General features: G+C 54.0%; 3 protein-coding genes across 4 annotated transcripts in view; 1 reads left to right on the top strand and 2 right to left on the bottom strand.

The window, feature by feature from the left end:
- Window positions 1–898: 898 nt before the first annotated feature.
- REM2 (RRAD and GEM like GTPase 2) lies at window positions 899–9,212 on the bottom strand. 2 transcript variants are annotated; one of them, XM_077908570.1, is made up of 5 exons: window positions 5,000–9,212; window positions 3,366–3,707; window positions 3,047–3,123; window positions 2,150–2,357; window positions 899–1,807 (listed from the first exon to the last, which is right to left on the bottom strand). In XM_077908570.1, exons 1-5 carry the CDS (start codon window positions 5,100–5,102, stop codon window positions 1,506–1,508), a joined length of 1,032 nt encoding a protein of 343 aa, XP_077764696.1. In that variant the 5' UTR covers window positions 5,103–9,212; the 3' UTR covers window positions 899–1,505. The 2 variants fall into 2 exon arrangements, with proteins under 2 accessions (XP_077764696.1, XP_077764697.1); XM_077908571.1 differs by having other exon boundaries at window positions 3,047–3,120.
- A 153-nt stretch (window positions 9,213–9,365) lies between these two features.
- On the bottom strand, window positions 9,366–15,999 carry LRP10 (LDL receptor related protein 10). Its single transcript, XM_077908562.1, has 7 exons — window positions 15,385–15,999; window positions 14,937–14,981; window positions 14,286–14,421; window positions 12,187–12,377; window positions 11,056–12,073; window positions 10,606–10,735; window positions 9,366–10,474 (listed from the first exon to the last, which is right to left on the bottom strand). The coding sequence occupies exons 1-7, from the start codon at window positions 15,422–15,424 to the stop codon at window positions 9,887–9,889; spliced, it is 2,148 nt and encodes a 715-aa protein (XP_077764688.1). The 5' UTR covers window positions 15,425–15,999; the 3' UTR covers window positions 9,366–9,886.
- Window positions 15,004–21,023, top strand: part of SLC7A7 (solute carrier family 7 member 7) — a 75,394-nt gene continuing 69,374 nt past the window's right edge. The window contains exon 1 of the mRNA XM_077908567.1: window positions 15,004–15,078. The gene's annotated coding sequence lies outside the window, so the exon portion shown is untranslated. The remainder of the gene's footprint in view (window positions 15,079–21,023) is intronic.

The following is a 21,023-nucleotide window of genomic DNA, read 5'->3' as shown; positions in this document are numbered from 1 at the left end:
TAATGTCATTATTTATATTATTGTCTCATAAGCACCCATGCTGAGCTGGTCCCCCTTGACTCCTTCCCAGCTGCAAGGATTTGGAGACATCTCATCCATCTTTCCATTGAGTTCTGGGGACCTGGGTGGGGTGGAGTGGAGGCCTGGCCCTCAGGTGCTCAAGTAGCTGTACTGTGTGTCTGGGGTGAGGGGAGCTGCTGCCTCTGCTCTCTTTGTTCAGACTCGTGGCTCAGGCAGCAGCAGGCGTGGGTGTCCCCAGGAGGAGGCACTGACAGCTTCAGTTCTCACACGGGCTTTGCAGGTGACAGTTGGGGTGGTGGGGGCCTGCCAGGGGAGTACGGGCCATCTTCATCATGCCCCAGCTGACAGGCCTCCCTAGCAGATGTGGGCCTCACCCGAAACCAGCCCAGGACATAGCTGGGTGTAGCTTTGAGTGCTACATGTAGCCTCCAGCTGACCCTGCATAATAAGATGCCATAAAGTGATGAGGTCTAGAGTCTGTGGACTTCATCCCATTGTGTCACTAAGTTGCTAAATTACCTCTAGCAATTCTTTACTTGTCTCCAGGGTTGTTTGCTCATCTGCAGAGGGGTAGGGTGGACCCAGTTACCTCTAAGGGCCTGTGGCTCCTTGTCATGGACCACACCTGGACTAAGTTCTGGAGCCTCCTGGAGATTTTGGTACCTTGCTCCTTTGGGCCTGAGTTTTGTCTGAAACAGTTTCCATCTACGACTGTTCCTTCTGTGGGGCTTTGGAGAACAGAGTCAAAATGAGCAAATATAGAAAAGTTCTTTATTGAAAAGGGAAGGGTAGCTCCCTTGCTGGGGCCTCCTGGGCCCCTGCCAGAGGGGGCAGTGCCACCAGCTCAGCTCTTCACAATGGCATCTGAAGGCAAAAGTCTGTCCAAACCTTACCTTTAATAACTTTGAAAGGGAAATGCCGTGCTGTGGCGGTGAATCACAGAATCAATTCTGAAAAATAGCGCTTCCAGGCCTTTGCCTTTAAGAAGCTCTTAAAGGCAAAGTGGACAAGTGCCGCTGCTCAGAGCAGCACGTTTTAGGTGGTCTCAAAGACGCGTCGCGTACATGTCTTTACCTTTAAGGGTTTCTTAAAGGTGAGGCGTATTCGCGCAGAGTACAAAGCTGGGGGGCCGTAAAGGGGTCTACAAAGTACTTTTCCAGTTCTCGCTTTTAGGATCTCTTTAGGGGAGAGGTGGTCAAGCGCGACTTAATAAAAGTCAAAACAGCTCGCGGGCCTGTAGCCCCTCCTGCCCTCCCGAAGCCGCCCGCCCGCCGGCCTGCGTCCTCGCCCTGCAGGCCTCCGCGGCGGGCAGCCAGCCCGGGCACCCGCGGGGCCGAGCCGCGGCCCACGCACCCGGGCGTCCCGGGCGTTTTTGAATTCCTAGACGGTCTTCGCGGAGGACGCGGGGCGGGGCGGGGCGGGGCGGGGGGGCGAGTGGAGGGCGCGGCGACCATGGCGACCGCCGTGACCATGGCGACCGCGGCTCAGAGCACGGAGAGGTCGTGGCACGACCTGGAGCGCTGCTTGAAGAACTTGGCGTTGCGCGGCACCAGGTTGGCGAGGAAGCGCTTGGCCTTCTTGGTGAGGCTCTCGCGGCGCGCGGGCGGCGGGGGGCCGTCGGGGCAGCCCCACTCAGGCCTCGGGCCCCCGGCGCGGCCCCGGCCCCGGCCCCGCCGCAGCCTGATCTGGCGCACCGCGCCCTCGAAGAGCTCCCGCGTGTTGTGGTGCAGCGCGGCCGACGTCTCGATGTGCTTGCAACTCAGGGTCCCTGCCAGGTGGCGGCCCTCTGCAGGAAGGGACCGGTTGAGGCCCGCGGGCGGCACTGGACCCGGGGCGGGGGGGGGGCTCGGGGGAGGCGCCCGCGGGCCCTAGAGAGGCGCCCGGGCCAGTGAATCTCTCGCAACTGCGAGCAAGGCAGGGATCGGCGGAGGGCGGTGGTGGTGCGGCCGCGAGAGAGAAAGGGGCCTTGGAGACGAGGTGAGGAGTGAAGCATTTAGAGTCTACCCTTAGCCTGCGAAAGGCCATTCTTGGTGCACCCGGGAGGGCCAAGGGCCTTGTGGAGAAAAGGCGACCTGGAAGGGAGTGGGTCCCCGAGAGTGCAGGTATGCATGAGGGACAGCGTACTCACCCTCCAGGGATACCTCCCGCGAGCGGGCCAGGTCGCTCTTGTTTCCGACGAGGATGACAGGGAGGTCGTGGTGGGGCCTCCCAGCTCGCAGCCGAAGGAGGGTCTCTGGAACTTTGGAGAAGCTTCGTCGGTCGGTGACTGAGAAGACGATGAGAAAGGCATCCCCGGTCTGAAGGCAGTGGTCCCGCAGCCACCCCCCTGCGTCCCCCTGCATTGGGCAGAGAGTGGTGGAATGTCAGGCCCAGAGGCACTGGACAACCTGTCCAGCACCTGCATCTCAAGGATGAGGGAACAGCCACCCGCTTAGGCTCACGGGGCTAGTTAATGGCAGAATCTCCGTACCTGTTGTGTGTTTGTGGAGGAGAGAGTGGTTGATGATGTGAGCCCCACCTGAGAGGATGGGGGACAGACGGTAGACCGACCGCGGCAGCCCATCCTACTTTCTTATGCTTAAGCTCTTAATTTAAAAATGAATGCTCTTCAGCTGTATGTAATCTGGCCTCTCCTTTCTATGTACTAATCATTTATGTCCAAATATTCACAAATCCTCACTTTTTTTTTCCCTTCCCTGATATTCCAGAGCCCTGAGCTCTTGTCCTGTCAGATCAGACTCTTTCAGGCTGGAAAATATATGGATGGGGTCGATTTCAGGGTGTTCAGCCTGGCTCGCAGCTGCAGGGTTTGTCAAATTCAGATCCTAACTTCCTTCTGGGTCAGAAGATCCTAGAAAGACAGCAGGCACTCAGTGCCATGGTGTGGGCATTGATGCAGGCCTTTGCTCTCTGAGATGATAAAGATGAAAGTCAGATTCCAGTACATACTGAAACCAGGGCCTGCAGTGCCACCAGCCTTCAGCTACACTCTGCCCGCCCCCCCTCGGCTCTCCTAGGTTCTCACCTGTTCCCAGATGTCATAAACGACCAGAGTCACTTCCTCTTTATCCACCATGATGCGTCTTTCATAGGTGTCCTCTGCTGGGAAATAAGGACAGGGGATAGAACCCATTAGGAGGCTCCTCAACACTTGTGAGACCTGGTAACCAGGGATGCCTCCAATCCCAGCACCAAGGACCCCCTCCAGGGAGGTTGTCACAGAAAGCACTGGAGCAGCTTCTCTTAGATTCTGGCCTCCAGGGACTGCTCATGCCTTGAGCTCTTCCATCCCTGACTTAGGGCTCCACAGGTGCCCTTGACCCTTGCAGGGATTCCCCAAATACCTGGGTTCTCCGGCTCATGAGCACTGTCTCCTTGGAAACCACCGAAAGTGCCCGCTAGGGTGCTCTTGCCCACGCCGCTCTCCCCTACCAGCATGACCTTGAAGATGCCATCCTTTTGGGTGAGGCCTGCCTCCCCTGAGCCCAAGGAGTCAGAGGAACCAGAGGATGAGGCTTGAGGTGGCCAGTCAAGTTCATCTATGGCCTGAGCGCGCCGCAGCTGGTGCTTGTAGGGGACAGGCATACTGCCTCTTCGTCTGGGGGCCCCTGGGGTAGGGGGTGGCCCACCCCGGTCCAACCCTGCCAACAGCTTCTCTCGCTTCTTCAGCAGTGTGGCATCTGTTTCTGGGGGGGGCAAAGAGAAGGAAGCTGTGAGTGTGGGTATGCCTAGCCATCTGCAGAGGGCTCCATCCTGCCTGCTCTGGCCTCAGAGCTCCAGTCGACCACCATGAGCCAGAAGGAGCTGAGAATATTTGGTCTGACCCCTAAAACCAAACTCTTCTGGAAGCCTGAACTGGTGAGGCTCAAAGGAGCTGAACTTTGGCTTATCCAGTGTGGTTCCAGCCACAACCTGTTCAAAACATCCTCCATGCAGGGGAGGCACCTGTGCACACACTCACACACCCACTCAGGCCTCACAGTGACACACTGGCATACCCCCAGACTAGTCCTCTGGCCTGGGGCCCTGGGACCCTGGGACCAGCAGGGGTGGGGGGTGGGGTGGGAGGTGCTACCCCTCCTTCTCCCAGGAGGTCCTGACTCCTTCTGCTTCCCCAACTAACTGGTAATCCCCACACTGAGGAGGGGTGCAGGGGACAAGAAGCCGAAGCTGCTGCCCAGGTTCTGGGGGGTGGATAGTGGTAGAGTCAAAAACTTTGTGGGGAGTCTCTTCCCAGGGCAGGGCCTTGGCTCTGTATGATGTGCACATTGGGTGTTCCTCTGCCCGCATGTGAGCAGAACTGCCTTTTCCTGTGGCCCTGTAGGTGACCATCCCCCAGTGCATGGTTGTGTGTGAGAATCCTGCGTCTCTGGCTGTCCCCGTGAGTACCAGAGAATCTTCTGTTCGCGGTGAGAAAGAGGGAGGGAGGGAGTGGGGGAGAGAGCGAGAGAGCGGGAGCATGAGCAAGAGGAAGAGTGACAATGCATGGGGTCAGGGTAACTGGAAGAAGAAGGACAGACACAACAAAGGGGGATGATGAGAGGCTGGAAATAGCCCAGGATCGATACTTGGCTGGCAGCCAGGGCCTCCAAGGGCCAGTGAAACCCTTCCAACAAGTCCCCAGGGTAGCCCCCAGCCCGTGGTTCCCAGGCTTGTGGGCTGCCCCTTCCCTTTCCCCCACCCCTCCTGCCCATCCCAGCCTCTTGGGAATGAGGCTGACCTAGGGGCTAAGCACTAGTGTCCCCAGTGAAGCCCTGGAGGTGATGGGAGGGGGGGGATTAGCCGCCGCCCCCCTCCCCCCTGCAACCCCCAGCCCAGCCCTGCCCAGCCTGGTGTGAGCGGGAGGCTTCCCCACCTCCTGAGTTGCTCTTCCCCTTTGCTGTTTGGGTTCAAGCTCCGTCAACCCCCAGTTGTGACCTCCCAGCTTCGGCTCCCACCCCCATGGTTTCAGCTGGAACCTGCCCCGCTCAGTCCTCACCTGGCGTGGGTGTCCCTGGGGGGGAGGCCTGGTGGCTGCCGGAGGGGCAGAGGGCTGTGGTTTCTGTGTCCGTGTCCATGTCAGTGTCGAGGTCCGCGTGCATCGGTGTGCGTGTGCAGCCCGGCGGCTTGCAGTACCCACTCCCTCAGCAGCACTGTCAGCTTTTCCCTTAAATGCCACCCCCATGCCCTCCTCCCCCCGCCCCGACACCTGGGGAAATTGTCCCGCCCCCTGATGAGGTCACACATGCTAATGAGCAGTGATGTCAGCGGGATTCCCTCCTTTCTGTGCCCCCCCCTTCCTTTGTGTCGCTTCCCTCTGGGAGCACACACACTGCTGAGTCTGGTTAAGACCTGAACAAAACGATGTCAGAGGGGCGAAAGAGACGGGGGTTCATAGAAGTGGGGTGAGGGGTCAGTGGGTAAGCGAGCCGAGGACGGCTGGAGGCAAGGACCCAGGGACGGAGAGGTCTTTCTCCAGGAACCGGGACTGTGCGTCTTTGGTCCTTGGACTCCCTGCCTCCTGGCCCAGTGTCCGGCTCAGAGTGGGTGCTCGGTGGGTAAAAGGAGGGCTTAGAGGCAGAAACCAAGAGATTCAGGGTCACCCTGGCACCAAACTTCCCCATCACCCTCTCCTTCCCCCATCCCACCCCTTCTGGGCTAAGACTCACCACGGTAGCTGTTTCCCAATTTGGCCCCCAGGCAGACGGGGGCTCTGCAGGAGAGATGGCTGCCTTGTTTGGGCAGCTTCATTTTGTCACTAGGTTCAGGTGGGTGCAAACCATGTGAGGACTGCCTCCCCTTCTCTGTCGCCCTGCCAAGCCCCCTAACCTACTGTTAATATGAGAACAGAAGGAGGAGATGGAGCTAAGTCCCCTAGAAGTTCCCAAACCCAGTGCCAGCCCCACTCTCTGTGCTCTCTGGGGCACCAACTTGGCCTCTGGGGCTACACGATGATGTCTGCCTCTTTGTGGAAAACCAGGATGGCTTTACTGCTCCTTTTCTGCCTCGGTCCTTTTCCCTTCAGGTTCCAGCTCTCTTTCTTCCTGACACTGCAAGCACCCAAACATACCTTCTAATTTCCCACCCCATGTTTGCCAGGTGCTGTGCTAAGCACCTCCTTGCGTTCTCTTCTTTCATCCTCATGACCCGAAGGCAGAGTGGTAGGTGGGTAGCCTCGCCCCAGATCCATCATGCAGTTGGAAAATGGGGACACTAGGATTCTCACCCCGATTTTCCCAATACCAAAGACTGTTTTTCATCTGCTGTGCTGCCTTCTTTGTCTTGAATATTCCAACTGTCTGCTATTAATGGGAACAGTCTGTATGGTAAATTCAGTGGACTCCTCCAATGGAAGAGACAAAGAGAAATCTCGAACTAATGTGCAGTGACCACTTATCTGGAGGTCAATTCCAGGGTGACATTTGGGGTCTAGGGAAGGCAGAAAGGACTCCTAAGCAACTACCATACTTATGCACTTTACTCATTGGAGAGACTCTCCAGTCCTCACTCACAGCCTATTTGTCCTTCCTTAGTTTCAGTATGTCCCTGTACTCAACATTTAGAGGGGCAAGTGACCCCTGGTGGCCTTGTAGCAGGGGAAGCAACACTACAAAAAACTTTTAAAGCAGTCACAAACATTTAAAAAGTGGTCTGAGGGCATTTGACAAAAAGGCAAACAGCTTCCCTGATACAGTTACAGCCTCTGAAAGCATTGCTATAGAGAAGCCACTGGTTTCTAAGAATTATCCTCAGCTCTCCAGAAAAATGCACATTCTTTTTCAGATGTGCTGAAGATGAACATCATGTTTAGAACAATTTCCTTCCAAAATTAGTTTTAAAAGTTTTAAATTGTAAAGAGGTGAGCTTCACATATCTGGAAAACCCACTTAGGTGGTTGGATTAATTTCTAGGATAACCAGGTGAGGGTGAGTCAGGGGACTGCAGACCCCGGCAGTACTCAGCCAGCCTTGGGTCATAGGAGCAGGCTGGGTTTCATGTTGAACCACCATCTCTTTCTCCCACAGGTAAGAAGTTGTGCGCTTGCCCGTCCCAGCTTCCTCAGGACTGGGAGAGCCTGTGGAATAGTGGGGCAAAGATGAGATTTGGAACTGAATTAGTCCGGATCTAGCTCTGTGTCTCCATAGAGGCCAGGCTAGTCTCACTCCTCTGTGACTGCTCCTGAACCTGTGAATTGGGTTTGTTTGTTTGTTTATTTATTTATTTATTTATTTATTTAGTGAATTGGGTTTAAAACACTCATGGCACAGCCTTGTTATGAGGGTCGCCATTAGGCATGAAAAAGGCTCTGGCAGTAGGCAGGTTACCCAACTATCTGGTGTTCCCACCACCCCAGGCAGTGTGGCCAGGGGTCCCTCCCCTTCCAGCAGGGTCTGGAGCTTGGTTCAGGTCAATTCTTAAGGACTGAATTCTGGTCTGTGCTCTTACCTCAGATTCCCAGGCTGATCTCCATCTCATGCTGAGAACACCTTCCTCCTCCATAGCCAGAGCCTTTGGCATGAACCCCCCCCACCCCGATATTGGGCACTTTGGATGACAGGGTCTCTGTCCTGACAGGATGTGAGGGTGGTCTCATTTCTCTTTAGGCCTTGGTGCAAATAAAACTTGACTGACTGCCCCCCAGTGCCCCACCTCTCCTGCGTGGAACTCTCTTATTAGTTTCCCCATGCTGCCTGTACAAGGCTAATCCTCTCTCCTCACCAACCTGGGACTTCACTGTGGCTGACAAAAGTGGTGTTACCCCTTGCACCTCCCAGAGCATATTATACCCAGCACCTAGAGAAACTTCTCTCAGGCTCAGGAATCCAGTCAAAGCCCTTCCCAGGGTACCCTTGGGCCTTCCCTCTGGCTTTCTGAAGCATTCCACCAGGAGGAGCCTTCTTTTACCTTCAATCTTTGTCCACATTCAAGTTACAAATATCACCAGGAGGTAAAAGGTCTGGAGCAGTACAAGGGATGAAGCTATTGCTGAAGGTTTTTGGGGAGGCCATGAAGCAGAAAGGAGCAAGGGAGAGGCACAGATCAGGTGATGGGGATGGAAATCAGCATTCCCTGCTTCCCTGGGCCTGACACCAGGGAAACATAAGGACTGTTGACACTTGGGGGAGGCTCACCGGGGGAAGAGTAAGCAAGGATGGGAATCTCTGAACGCCCTTCCCCAATCTCTGGAGAGTGTCTGGAGTGAACAGATTCTGGCTCTTTCCCAGGTCAAGATCCCATGAACCCAGGTCTGTACCACATTCACTCTCTGCCACTTCCCTAGGCTCTTGCTCACAGGGAGGAGGAACAGGCAGCTGGTGCTGGTGTGAGGATGCTGACAGGCTGCAGGGCCCCTCCACCAGAGGGTGAGGAGAGACCATGCCTGCTAGGAAGGGTGAGGGCGAGCCTGAGGGGAGTCTGCTTCTCCAGGGACTGCTTCTGTTAACAAATGCCTCACCTCCACTCTTGGGGGCACCATGTCCACCCCCATAGACTCCGTCTGTATCCTTTGTCCCAGTTTTCATTTCAAACACTGGGATGGTTTGTCACTTCGCTTACCAGAAGCTGAACTCCAACATATCTCACAGATTATTCCCCCCTCCATCATCCCATCATCCTCTCCAGTTCTTCAACTCTGGCCACTGCTGACACTCCTGCCCCTTTTCTCAGGAGGGCTGGGGGTCCAGCCACTAGCCTGAGCCTCACATCTGCTTACTCTACTTATCCTGGGATATTCACCCTCTCTAGCATCCACAACTCTATTCCAACTACTGACAACATTCTTCAGACTTGTTTGGACCCTCTTCTAGGAAGACCTTTTGGATTTGATCAAAGTGATGCCAGCATCTTCACACCCTGAATGTTTGTGACTTTCCTCTCGATTTATCTTTGCCTGCTTTGAATCATCCTGGCTGAGAGTTCATCTGTCTTGCCTAGGACAGACTGTAAGTGCTTGGTGGGGGTGGAGGGTAGAGACCAGGAGTTGTGGCTATGTTCCCCTAGGGACATTCTGCTTCTGATCTGTGCTCTGGGAGTATTCCATAAATGGGAACCTTCCCTATCTACAGGGTCCAGCTGGCTCACCAGACTTCTGGCCTGGTGGGGCATAAAGAGGCTTGCTGCTCACCCCTGGTGTCACTCAAGGTAGAGCTGAGCCCCAGGCAGTGGGTGGGGATGGTGGAGTGCTTAGGGTTCTTGGAATCTTCTTACCCTGAATTGGTAACAGTGTATGGTTAGAAGATGAGTAGGGGGAAGAGGGCAGGAGTTGGAGTGCAGGCCAGAGGCCTTCCTAGGGAGGAGCAAGGTGAGGCAAACATAAGCTGAGATGGCTAAGATTGGGCTCAGGTCATAGCTCATTTACAAAAAAATTAAATTTCTGGCTCCTTTATTTTCAACATTGACTTGCTGGGCAATGACCTAGCTATGGGACAAAAGCATTTTCTGTGCTCTTTTTATGAGCCAGGCCCCGTAGGAAAGACGACAGTAGGCAAAATCTCAGGCTCTGCCCAAATCCTTCCCCTGGGGGCTGGAGGTCTCCACTCAATCAACATTCTGGTGCTTGAAGGCCACTTTCGGGCAGTGGTTTGGAAAGGATGGAGTGTCCAGGCCTATGACCCTTCATGAAATTTACTTTTTAAAAATAGCCACCTGAGTGGTGGTGGTGCAGGGAAACAGTGGTGACAAAGACTATGGTCTCAGGGCCTATGCAGAGGGAGCTCTGTGGGAGCCCATTCCCTGCCGGAGGGATACCTAATGTTACAGCAGCCACACAGGGTCAATAGGAGGCTCAGATGGAGGCTCAGGGAAGGAAGAAGTGGAAGGGAAGCTGAGCTGCCCTCTGAAGGGTTGCTGTCACCACGACCAGAGCCCCCAAGGGAGCTGGGTCACCTCAGGCAAGCAGTGGCTCGTCCTCCGCTTCAACCACCCAGACCCCCGGCTCAGCTAGTGGCAACAGAAGCACATCATCCTCATCCTCTGGGGACAGGACCATTGTGTGGAGTTCGGGTGGCGTCCGAGTTGGTCCTGGGGGCTGAAGGCTGGGCAGGAGGCGGCCTCGCAGGGCCTGCACCACTCCAGATAACAGTGATGGCTCTAGGGGCATGGAGGGCGATGGCCCGGGGGCCTCAGAGGCAGTGGGGGTGTGTGGAGACACACTGGTAGATGAAAGGGGAGCCTTGACTGGCAATGGGGGTGCCTCTTCCCCATCCTGCCCCCCTACCGCCCCACCCTCACAGGCCGGACCTGTGTTGCCATCTAGGGCCTCAAGGGGAGCAGCAGAAGGTGTGACCTGAGATCTGGTCTCAGGGGTCCTGGCTGGGGGGGTGGCTCGAGGAAGCAGGCCCCAGCGGCGGAGCCGGCGCACCAGGCGGCGCATGGAGCGGCCCCGTTGGCGGCGGCGGGCACCTGAGGCAGCCCCTGGAGTCATGTCCTGGCGCAAGATCTGTAGCAGAGAACGCAGGTTGCCTAGCACTGAGTTCTGCAAGAAGAGGAGGCAGACATCAGAGTCAGAGAAGTGAGGAGGTCTGGAAGCCTAAAAGAAGGACAGTATGGTGGCAGGGCCACAGGAGGCTTGGCCACATGAAGAACCAGGGCTGGGAGGTCACTTACATCATTAGGATTCTCTGTAGGGAAGTCCTCGACAGGCGGGATGGCGCCTTGGGCAATGAGCTGCCCATAGGAGGGTGGCGCCTGCTGCTGCACGATCTCAGCCTCCATCCGGGAGAGGGGGGCGAAGATGCTGGAAACAACGAGGGCTGCTCAGTCACAGGTGGTGCCAGCCAGAGCAGCCTGTCTTAGCCTGGACACATCTCTTCCCTCTGCACCCAGGCTGGGACAACTGAACTATGCCCTGGCTATGCCCCAAAAGTCATAGGGAACCCCTCCTTCTTTGAGATTGCTTTCAGGTTCTAGATCTCTGTTCAGAGGAGCACCCTGTTGCCAAGCTGGACAGCCTCAGGAACCAACCCAGAGGCAAGTCACCAGAACCTGTCCCCAGTGCGAGCACCCTCACGGTCTCGCCCTTGGGCCCCGTGCCCAGACAGTGGGCTGCACTCTCACCTGTACTCCTGGGTACGAATGGCATAGAGCTTGCAGGTGCAGCCCAGGGCGATGACCAGCAGTAGGCCGCACACCAGGCTGCCGATGACAGCAGCCGTAATGACCTTGCGGGGCAGGGCATAGGAGCAGTCCCATTCATCACTGCCGTCAGCACAGTCTGGCTGCCCATCGCACACCCACGTCTCATACACACACTTCTCGTCCCGGCATCGGAAATTGCCAGGCTGGCAGTGCCGGCAACGTCTCTCATCTGCTCCGTCGGCACAGAAAGTCTGGTAGTTGCAGCGGTCGGCAGGCAGGTAGCAGGCGGTGGCCCCAGGGGTGCCAGCAGCCCCGCAGGGGTAGTGTCCGGGTGGGCAGCTGGGGCAGTTTTCCTCATCTGTGCCATCGGCACAGTCCCACGAGCCGTCACAGCGCTGTGCCTCACTGTAGCAGCGCTCCCCCAGGCCCTCACTGGCCCCCAGGCCAGCACCCAAGCCGCAGGGTCGATCCCAGGGCAGGCAGTAGCCTCGCACGTGGTAGGTGGCATTGAAGCCTCGACCGGTGCTCCAAGCAACCGTGTGGTAGGCCACGATGGCCTGGCCAGAGAGCGTCTCCACGGTGACAGCCTTGCCATTGCTGAAGTGGGTGAGGCTGCGCAGCAGCCGAGGGGTCTTAGGAGGCCCCGGGCCATCATACACATGTACTGCATCTCCATAGCCCAGGTCCAGGGCTGTGAAGCGCACTGCCAGGCGCCGACCGTCATGGGGGTCTAGCAGCCAGAGGCAGGACTGGGGGTGGGAGACTGAGGCCAAGTGTGAGTAGCCGGGGGAAGAGAAGACCCCGTAAAAGTCTCCCAAGGTGTGATTGCAAGGTGACGTGGGGACAGGGGCTGGGGTCAGGTCAGGGAAGAGGTCTGAGCTGCAACCTGCCTCGTCAGAGCCATCACCACAGGCATCGATGTTGTCACAGCGCTGGGCCAAGGGCACACAGCGGTGGTTCAGGCACTGGAACTCTTCGGGCAGGCACATCAGCCAATCTGCAGAGGTACCATGAAGGGCTTTAACACTAGAGCTGGTGGGATCCTCCCCTCCTCCCTGGGGCTTCTACTACCCGTTCTACTAGTTCCAGAGACATCCCTGTCCAGCATACCTTGGCTGTAAGAGAGCAGGAAGCCCTGGCCCATGGGTGCTCTGGCCCCGGCATAGCTGTATGTGATGGTGACGTTGCCCCCAGGCAGCTGCAGAGGGCTGGCAGGTGCCTCACACAGGGAGATCTGTGGCTGGAGAGGGGAGCGCAGGATTAAGCGCTCTGAGCCACAGGCCAGGTGCAGTTTTTGGAACCTATAGGGGTAGAGGAGAGCAGGATGTGAGATCTCCTTTTTTTTTTTTTTTTTTTTATTAAGATTTTAATTTTGGGATACCCGGGTGGCTCAGCAGTTGAGTGTCTGCCTTTGGCTCAGGGTGTGGAGCCTGCTTCTCCCTCTGGCTGTGTCTCTGCCTCTCTCTCTGTGTCTCTCATGAATAAATAAAATCTTAAAAAAAAAAAAAGAAAAAAAAAAGATTTTCTTTTTAAGTAACCTCCACACCCAATGTGGAGCTCAAACTCGCAACCCAGAGATCAAGAGTCATATGTTCTACCAACCAAGCTGGCCAGGCGCAACCCCCGCCATTGATGTGAGATATTCTTTTTTTTTTTTAAAGATTTTATTTATTTACTTATTTATTAAAGCTTTTTATTTATTTATTAGAGAGATAATGAGCAGGGCAGGAAGGAGCAGAGGGAGAAGAAGCAGGCTCCCTGCCAAGCAGGGAGCCCTATGCAAGGATTGATCCCATGACCCTGGGATCATGACCTGAGTTGAAGGCAGACACTTAACCGGCTCAGCCACCCAGATGCCCCAATATTTTATTTATTTGAGAGAGAGAGAATATGAGCAGGGTGAGGGGCAGAGGGAGAAGCGGCTCTCTGCTGAGCAGGGAGCCTGATGTGGGGCTCAATCCTAGGACTCTGGAATCATGACCTGAGCTGAAGGCAGATGCTTAACCAAATGAACCACCCAAGCGCCCCTGGATGTGAGATATTCTTGACCACCAGAATCTTCTTCCTTTCCCAACGTTGTCAGGTCCCTTCTACCCTAAGAAGCACAAGCCCCTGCTCATCCACAATCCAAATCAAATAGCCAAATTAACTCAGCCAAATTCCTTCATAGGCAATGGCAGTAATCCTAACAGAGGCCAATGGCAGTAGAGTATTCTGATTCCTCTGCCTCTACCCAGACTGCCCTCTTTGCTTTTTTCTGGGTAAATTTTTTTTTTTAAGATAGATAGATAGATAGATAGATAGATAGATAGATAGATAGATTTATTTATTTATTTAGAAAGAGAGCAAGAGAGCAAGCAAGCTAGAGAGAGAACAGGAGTGTAGGGGAGAGGAAGAGGCAGAAGCAGATTCCCCACTAAGCAGGAAGCTGGATGTGAGACTCAATCCCAGGACCCTGGGATCATGACCTGAGCCGGAGGCAGATGCTCAACTGACTGAACCACCCAGGCACCCACTGGGTAAATTCATGGAGAGTGAATTTTGTGAAGGAAATAGCCAGGTACTAAACATGGGCCCCAATCCTATGGCCCAAGGTCAGAGGAGACAGGGGAGACCTATACTGTTTAAAAGATCTGGGGAGGGCAGCCCCAGTGGCACAGCGGTTTAGCACCGCCTGCAGCCCGGGGTGTGATCCTGGAGACCCGGGATCGAGTCCCATGTCGGGCTCCCTGCATGGAGCCCGCTTCTCCCTCTGCCTGTGTCTCTGCCTCTCTCTCTCTCTCTCTCTGAATGAATAAATAAATAAATATTTAAAAAAATAAAATAAAATACAAGATCTGGGGAGGCTGAGGAAGGTTCTAAGCCAATTAGGAATAGCTTTTGAAACCCAGGCGAGGATATGCAATGGACTAAAGGATACCTCAGAACAGCCATATTCAAGCCCAAGGGCTGTTTCTAGAGTGCCTGCTATCCTTCAGAGAAGACCAGAGTCCAAGCTGGATGTTTGCCCCACCTCGGCTCCAAATCACTGTGTCTGGGCCAGAACAAGCCAGGCTTTTAGGGCAGACTAAAACAAATCAAATTTTACTCTTCCTTCTGTTGACAGGGATGGAAACTCCATGGAAAAGTGATTCCTGAAGGCTTTCTTTCCCACGGTGAAGGAGGGAGAGGGAGGGAGGGTAGTAATAGGGTCTTGGCCTGCTTCTCACCTCACTGTTACAGTCTGCTCCTTGCTCCCCAGGATGAGCCAGGTGCAGTTGGCAGGGGAGCTGTGGCTGTCCCGGCCCAGGGGCCTCTGTAAGGTGCCCTGCACTTCCAAGAGCACGGCCGGAGGATCCTCACAAGCTGGAGACAGAGGAAGGTAGGGTAGTTGGCTGAGAGTCCATTACTCTCATATCCCCTGCCCCCAGGCTTGAGGCCTCTTAGGGCCTGACCTCTTCAAGAAGGAGCAAGAGAAATTCCACCTCTCCGACCACCCCGCCACACACACTCAAATCATAGTTTTCAACTGGCTCCCTTTTTCCCCTACATTCACTATAGCTTCACCTTAAATATCAACACCAGAAACCATCTGGGGGCTGCTTTGGACCAGGAGGAGACGGATATACTGTCTCTACAATCAGGGAGACTACGTTCTGGCTAGGGAGGTCAAGTATGGATACTTGATAAAAACCAATATATTACATAACTACCAAGTGAGAGCTCACACTGGGTCTGTTTCCCCTTTTGTAAAATAAGGGTGGATGATCCCCACTCTAAAACTATGGTAGGTGCCGGACGATTCAGGGAGAGAGAATCCTCCTGGATCTTCTCTCATTACCAAGCCCTTGTGGTCGGTCACAGGGGCATCCTCTACTCACCAGGATTTGGGGAAATGATCCGGTCTGAATGTGCCAGAGCGCCTCCTAGGGGAAGAATGAGAGAGGGCAGGGGAGCGCATCGCCCTTAGTTTTCTTCACCTGAGCAACTCAGGGAGGAAAGGGAGCCATCTGGCACTTCCGGGTAGGTTAAGGGAAGGGGCAGCGGAGCCGGGGAGGGCTGCGCCGGGGGACCTCGAAGGAAGGTCCGGCAGCGCGGCCTGTGGGGGCGGGAGGGCACGGCAGTCTAGGGAAGCCCGCGGGAGGATGCGGGCGGAAGGGAGCGGCTGGCAGCGTCGCAGGCGGCGGCGGGGGCTGGGGGGCGCCGGCAGGCAGGGGAGGGGAGGGGAGGGGAGGGGAGGGGCGGCAGACGAGGAAGGGAGTGCGAGTGCCCGGGCTCCGAGCCCTAGGGGCGGGGTGCCGGGTGAGTAGCCTCGTTTCGGTTTCTTACCCAGGAGCAGGAGGAGGAGGAGGAGGGTGAAGGGCAGCATCCTGAGCCGTCCGGGGGTGCAGGAAGAGTCCCGGCACTTCTGTCGCCTACCCCGTGGGGAGGCAGCGCCGCTCTGGGCGTCCGGGCCCCCCACGGCCGCCTCCCCGAGGGGGCTGCATGGCCCGGGCTCCCCCACCGGTGCTCTGGATGCCAGGGCTGAGGGCGCGGCGGCGGCGGCGGCGGCGGCGGCCGTCTGGGAGCAGGGGCGGTGCCTCTCTCCAACTTCGGAGTTGTTTTCCCCGGCCGCCGCCGCGCGGTCTCCCGAGGCCGGCCCCCCACGTCCCGGGACTCGGCTCGAGGCCCGGCGCTGGAGCGCGCCCCCGCCCGGAGCCCGCCCGCAGGCCGCGCGCGCTCCTGCCCAGGCCCGGCCGCCACCTGCCGGGGCTCGAGGCCACTTCCTCTTCGGGCCAAACTTTGCCGACGGTCAGCCCCCCGGGCCGGCCCGGGCGCCGCACCACTTCCCCAGCGCGTCCAACCCGCCGGACTCGCGCGGCAGGGGAGCGGGGGAGGGGGACGGGAGGCTCGGCGCGGCTCCCCGGCCCTCGCCCGGGCGGTACCCCTGCCAGCCCCGGGGTTGGAGGCGCCGGGGCGGAGGGAGGGGGCGGGGACGAGCCTAGCCCCGCCCCTGCCAATCAACGCGCGCCCCGCCCCCCGCTCGCCTTAACCCCTTTCCGGCCGGGCGGGGCCGCGTCGGACCCCCCTCCGCGAGGCGCTCGGCCTCGGCTCCGGGCTCCGCCGGCTCCGCCTGCTCCGCCGCTGCGGGGCGGCGCCTTTGTTTCGGGACGCGTCGGTGCGAGGACCACGGCTCCTTCCGTGGCTGGCGCGTCTATCCTCTGGGCCCTTAAGCTCTCAGTGCTTTTCTTGTTCTAGCGCCGGAGGTCAGGCCGCACTTTTCGGCGTGAGCCTCTATTACAGCAATTACCACGGGGTGTTCCCACGGTTTGTTTACTCCGCTTTCCCGCCTCCGCCCCGCCTCTTCTCCCGGCGCAGAAACTTCCTGTGGGTCGGGGCCTAGACTGTTTGCCTTTGCACCCACGGGGTTCCTCTCCTGCTGAGACACAGTGAGAACCCAGTTCGTGGTAAATAAACGAATAAATGTACCTTCGCCACTTGCTGACTCTGCGATCTTGAGAAAAATCACTTAACCTCTCTGTGCGTCTCAATTGTAAAATGGGGTTAATAGTGAGACTCTTTTAAGACTGTCATTAACGTTTAGGGAGGTAATGCTAGTCGAGCATCTAGGAAGTACTTTGTCCCCTGGAACAATGATCATGACTAGTCACTGGAGATGTTTCTTATTTATGCGGGCTGTAACTACTTCTTATTCCTTCCTGTGGCATGGATAGGTAATATTAGTAAACAGTAACAATAGCAAATACTTTTTGAGGTTTTTTTTCACATTTCAGGCATAGATCCAAGCACTTTTCAAGTATTTGCTCTTTTCATCCTCCTCACAGTCTTGTGAAGTAGAAACTACTGTTACTCCCATTTTACAGGTAAGGAAACTCTGGCACTGAGAGGTTAAGAATTTTGCCCAACATCATGAATCTAGTAAATGCTCAAACAAGGGTTTGAACCTAGACAATCTGGCTCTGGACAGAGTGTACGTTTGGATCCTTAACGACTCTACTCTCTACAAATGGTGCAAAACACTTTTCTATCCATGACATTCGTTGTTGGCACCAGTTTTGATATTTTCAAAACTGGAACCACAGTAGGGCCTGAAGCCATAGAGTTGGCTATAAAAAGGTCTTTCTTCCATTTAGACCTTGGTCCCTTGCCAGGGGATGTTGGTCCCTTGGTCTCTCTGTGTCCTCTGCTGTGCTTCCTTTCTGTGCTGCTCTTGGGAATTAATGAGGAGTGACATAGGATCCTGTTGAGCAAAGAGAAGCAGGGCAAAGGGGTTGGGAAAATTAAAAATAAATATTTAAGTTCTAAAAGTGATCGTGGAAGTTTTAATTGAGTGCTGGCTATCTGTTCTCTATGGTTGGTGGATGCCTGGAACTCTTTTAAGACGCCACTTAAGGGGGCAGCCCGGGTGGCTCAGCGGTTTAGCACCACCTTCAGCCCAGGGCCAGATCCTGGAGACCCGGGATGGAGTCCCACGTCAGGCTCCCTGTATGGAGCCTGCTTCTCCCTCTGCCTGTGTCTCTGCCTCTCTCTCTCTCTCTCTCTCTCTCTCTCTGTGTGTCTGTCATGAATGAATGAATGAATAAATAAATAAATAAATAAATAAATAAATAAATAAATAAATAAAATCTTAAAAAAAAAAAAAAAGACTCCACTTGAGGGCAGCCTGGGTGGCTCAGCCGATTAGCACCACCTTCAGTAGGGGGAGTGAACCTGGAGACCCGGGACAGAGTACCAGGTCAGGCTCCCTGCATGGAGCCTGCTCCTCCCTCTGCCTGTGTCTCTGCCTCTCTCTCTCTCTCTCTCTCTCTATCTCTCTCGTGAATAAATAAATAAAATCTTATTCATGAGAGACACACAGAGAGGCAGAGACATAGGCAGAGGGAGAAGCAGACTCCATGTAGTATAAGCCTGATGTGGGACTTGATCCCGGGTCTCCAGGATCATGCCCTGGTCTGAAGGTGCTTAATTGCTGAGCCACCCGGGTGTCCCTAAATAAAATCTAAAAAAAAAAAAAAAAAAGTTAAAAATAAAGATTCCACTTGAACTTCATGGACTTCATGGAACTTACTACAGAAGAGAGGTGAGATATACAAAGAAAGAATCCAGATAGCCATGAGGAGTACCCATGGGAGTGAGTAGGCATGTGGGGGAGTGAGGAGTTTAGATAGAAAGCAGAAAAGGTGGTAGTGAAGTGGGAAAAGTTGTGGGAGGCAGGGAAAGGAGGAAGGGAGAAGGAGGAAGGGAGCCCATGGTCTGGGACACCCAGTAAATGAAAATTTGCCAAAAAATAAAGTCAAGATCTAGGCTGTGAGAGCAATCATTATCATTAGGAAGAAATGGCACCAGGGTAGAATGAACCTTTTTTTTTTAGAACGAACTTTCATTCTCAAAGTATTTAGAGTGCCTTCCAAGTGCAAGGCACTAAACTAGACAGTGGGGTTTCATTTTTTTTTTTTTTTTTTAAGATTTTACTTGTTTATTCATGAGAGACACAGAGAGAGAGAAGGGGCAGAAACACAGGCAGAGGGAGAAGCAGGCTCCATGCAGGGAGCCTGATGCGGGACTGATCCCAGGACTCCAGGATCACACCCTGGGCCAAAGGCAGGCGCTAAACCACTGAGCCACCCAGGGATCCCCCTGGGGTTTCATATTTAAAAGTGAATCCAAGGGGCACCTGGGTAGCTCAGTGGTTGAGCATCTGCCTTTGGCCCAGGGTGTGATCCCGGAGTCCCAGGATCAATTCCTGCATCGGGCTCCCTGCATGGAGCCTGCTTCTCCCTCTGCCTGTGTCTCTGCCTCTTTCTTTCTGTGTGTGTCTCTCATAAATAAATAAATAAAATCTTTTAAAAAATAAAAAAGAGTGAATTCAAGCCCCAAGACAATAGGAAGAAATTAAAGAGGACCTAGGTGCTTTAAAATGAGTTTTTTTTTTAAATGAGTTTACATTTTAATTAGTCTAGTGAGTTTAAGTGTCTAGGCCCATGTAAATCGCATCCTGGAACATCAAGTACATTTAGGAGTGGGCCTGTGGAGATGTTCTTGGAAAATCTTGAGGAATTATGAAAAATAGTGGAAGTAGTGGGAAATGGGCAGATATTTGGTTTTCAAAATGATAATACCTAACTTTGGTAGACTACCTGCCTGTGGCAGCGCTGTGTATTATCTCATTTAATCCTCACCACACCTCTAGGAAGTAGGTGTATTTTTGCCCTCCTTTTATAATTGAGGAAACTGAGTCATAGGTAGGTGAGATAAGTTGCTCAAGATGAAACTACTAGTACGTGCAGGAGCGAGGTGCTATTGTCTGAATGTGTTCCCCCAACCCCCAAATTCGAATTTTGATTTCCTAACCTCCAAAGATGATAGTATTAGAAGGTAGGCCTTTGGGAGATGTTAAGTCCATGAGATGGAGCCCTCAATGGGACTAGTGCCTTTTATAAAAGAGACCCTAGAGAGGTCCCTCCCTAACCACTATGAGTGGGCGCAGTAAGAAGGTTTGGCAGTGAACCAGGAAGAGGGCCCTCACCTTTAGGTGACCACTGGTGCCTTGATCTTGGGCTTCTCTGTCTCTAGAACTGTGAGCAATAAATCTACCCAGTTGGTGGAATTTTTGCTCTACAGCCCAAATGGAGTAAGACAGAGACTTGCTACTGAGAAGTTGGAGTGCTGTAATAACAAATGCCTAAGAATGTGGAAGTGGCTTTAGAACTGGGAAATGGGCAGAGGCCAGAGGGGCATGCTAGAGGAAGCCAACATTGCCCTGAACAGACTATTAAGGGTGCTTCTTGGGGCCGCTCAGAAGGAGAGAGCTGTATAGACCTCCGTCTCCTTGGATGACCTAAGTGGTAGTGCACAGAATGTGGATAGAAATATAGATGGTAAAAGTCACTCTGATTGGGTCCCAGATGGAGAGGAGGGACACGTGAATTGGAATTTTTTTTTAAAGATTTATTTATTTATTTACTCATGAGAGACACACAGAGAGAGAGAGGCAGAGGCACAGGCAGAGGGAGAAGCAGGCTCCATGCAGGAAGCCTGACATGGGACTCGACCCCGGGTTGCCAGGACCACACCCTGGGCTGCAGGCGGAGCTAAACCACTGCGCCACCGGGGCTGCCCTAATTGGAAATTTTTAAAGCAATCTCTGTACACATTTCGGGGCTTAAACTCAAGACCCAAGATCAAGAGTCACATGCTGTTACCTACTGAGACAGCCAGGCGCCCCAATTGGTTGAAGAAATTTCTTTTTTTTTTTTTTAATTTTTTTTTATTTATTTATGATAGTCACAGAGAGAGAGAGAGAGAGAGGCAGAGACATAGGCAGAGGGAGAGGGAGAAGCAGGCTCCATGCACTGGGAGACTGACGTGGGATTCGATCCTGGGTCTCCAGGATCGCGCCCTGGGCCAAAGGCAGGCGCTAAACCGCTGCGCCACCCAGGGATCCCGGTTGAAGAAATTTCTAAGCAAAGTGTTGAGGAAGTAGCCTCGTTTCCCTTGAATACTTAAAGTAAAATGCTAGAAAAGAGAAACAATTTAGAGGTGGAATTGTGAATCAAAAAGGATACAGAACTAAATTGGAAAATTCTTATCACCGTCTAATATTCTCTATATATTTTACTCATTTATCATGTTTACATTGCCTGCTCCTCCTGCAAGAATGTAAGTTCCACCGCGCAGGGATCTGTTTGTTTACTAGTGTATCCCTAGTGCCAAAAACAGTGTCTGACACAAAGTAGGTACTCAATAAATGTTTGCTGAATGAATGCCAGTCATAGGTATCATGTAGATTACATCTTTTAGCTCACTCAACTACTCTTTCAATTGTTAGCCCCATTTTAAAGGTGAGGAAATGCAAGCCCAGGAAAGTTACATGACCTGCTGGATTCAAACTTGGATTGTGTAACTCCAGGGCCCTTGTTCCTTTTTTTTTTTTTTTTTAAGATTTTATTTATTTATTCCTGAAACAC

The sequence above is a fragment of the Canis aureus genome, chromosome 9 (genome assembly GCF_053574225.1).
Source record: "Canis aureus isolate CA01 chromosome 9, VMU_Caureus_v.1.0, whole genome shotgun sequence".
NCBI classification, from domain to species: Eukaryota; Metazoa; Chordata; class Mammalia; order Carnivora; family Canidae; genus Canis; species Canis aureus.
This window is presented reverse-complemented; position numbering and strand designations above follow the sequence as displayed.

Excerpts from the sequence above, each read along its gene's own strand:
- REM2 (XM_077908570.1), bottom strand. The coding sequence starts at position 5,102 with ATGCACGCGGACCTCGACACTGACATGGACACGGACACAGAAACCACA. Across the intron at positions 3,708-4,999 it reads CCCAGGGACACCCACGCCAG|AAACAGATGCCACACTGCTG; the intron begins GTGAGGACTGAG and ends TGCCCCCCCCAG. Across the intron at positions 2,358-3,046 it reads TTTATGACATCTGGGAACAG|GGGGACGCAGGGGGGTGGCT; the intron begins GTGAGAACCTAG and ends TGCCCAATGCAG.
- LRP10 (XM_077908562.1), bottom strand. The coding sequence starts at position 15,424 with ATGCTGCCCTTCACCCTCCTCCTCCTCCTCCTGCTCCTGG. Across the intron at positions 12,378-14,285 it reads GAGCAGACTGTAACAGTGAG|GTTCCAAAAACTGCACCTGG; the intron begins GTGAGAAGCAGG and ends CTACCCCTATAG. Across the intron at positions 10,475-10,605 it reads CTACAGAGAATCCTAATGAT|AACTCAGTGCTAGGCAACCT; the intron begins GTAAGTGACCTC and ends CTCTTCTTGCAG.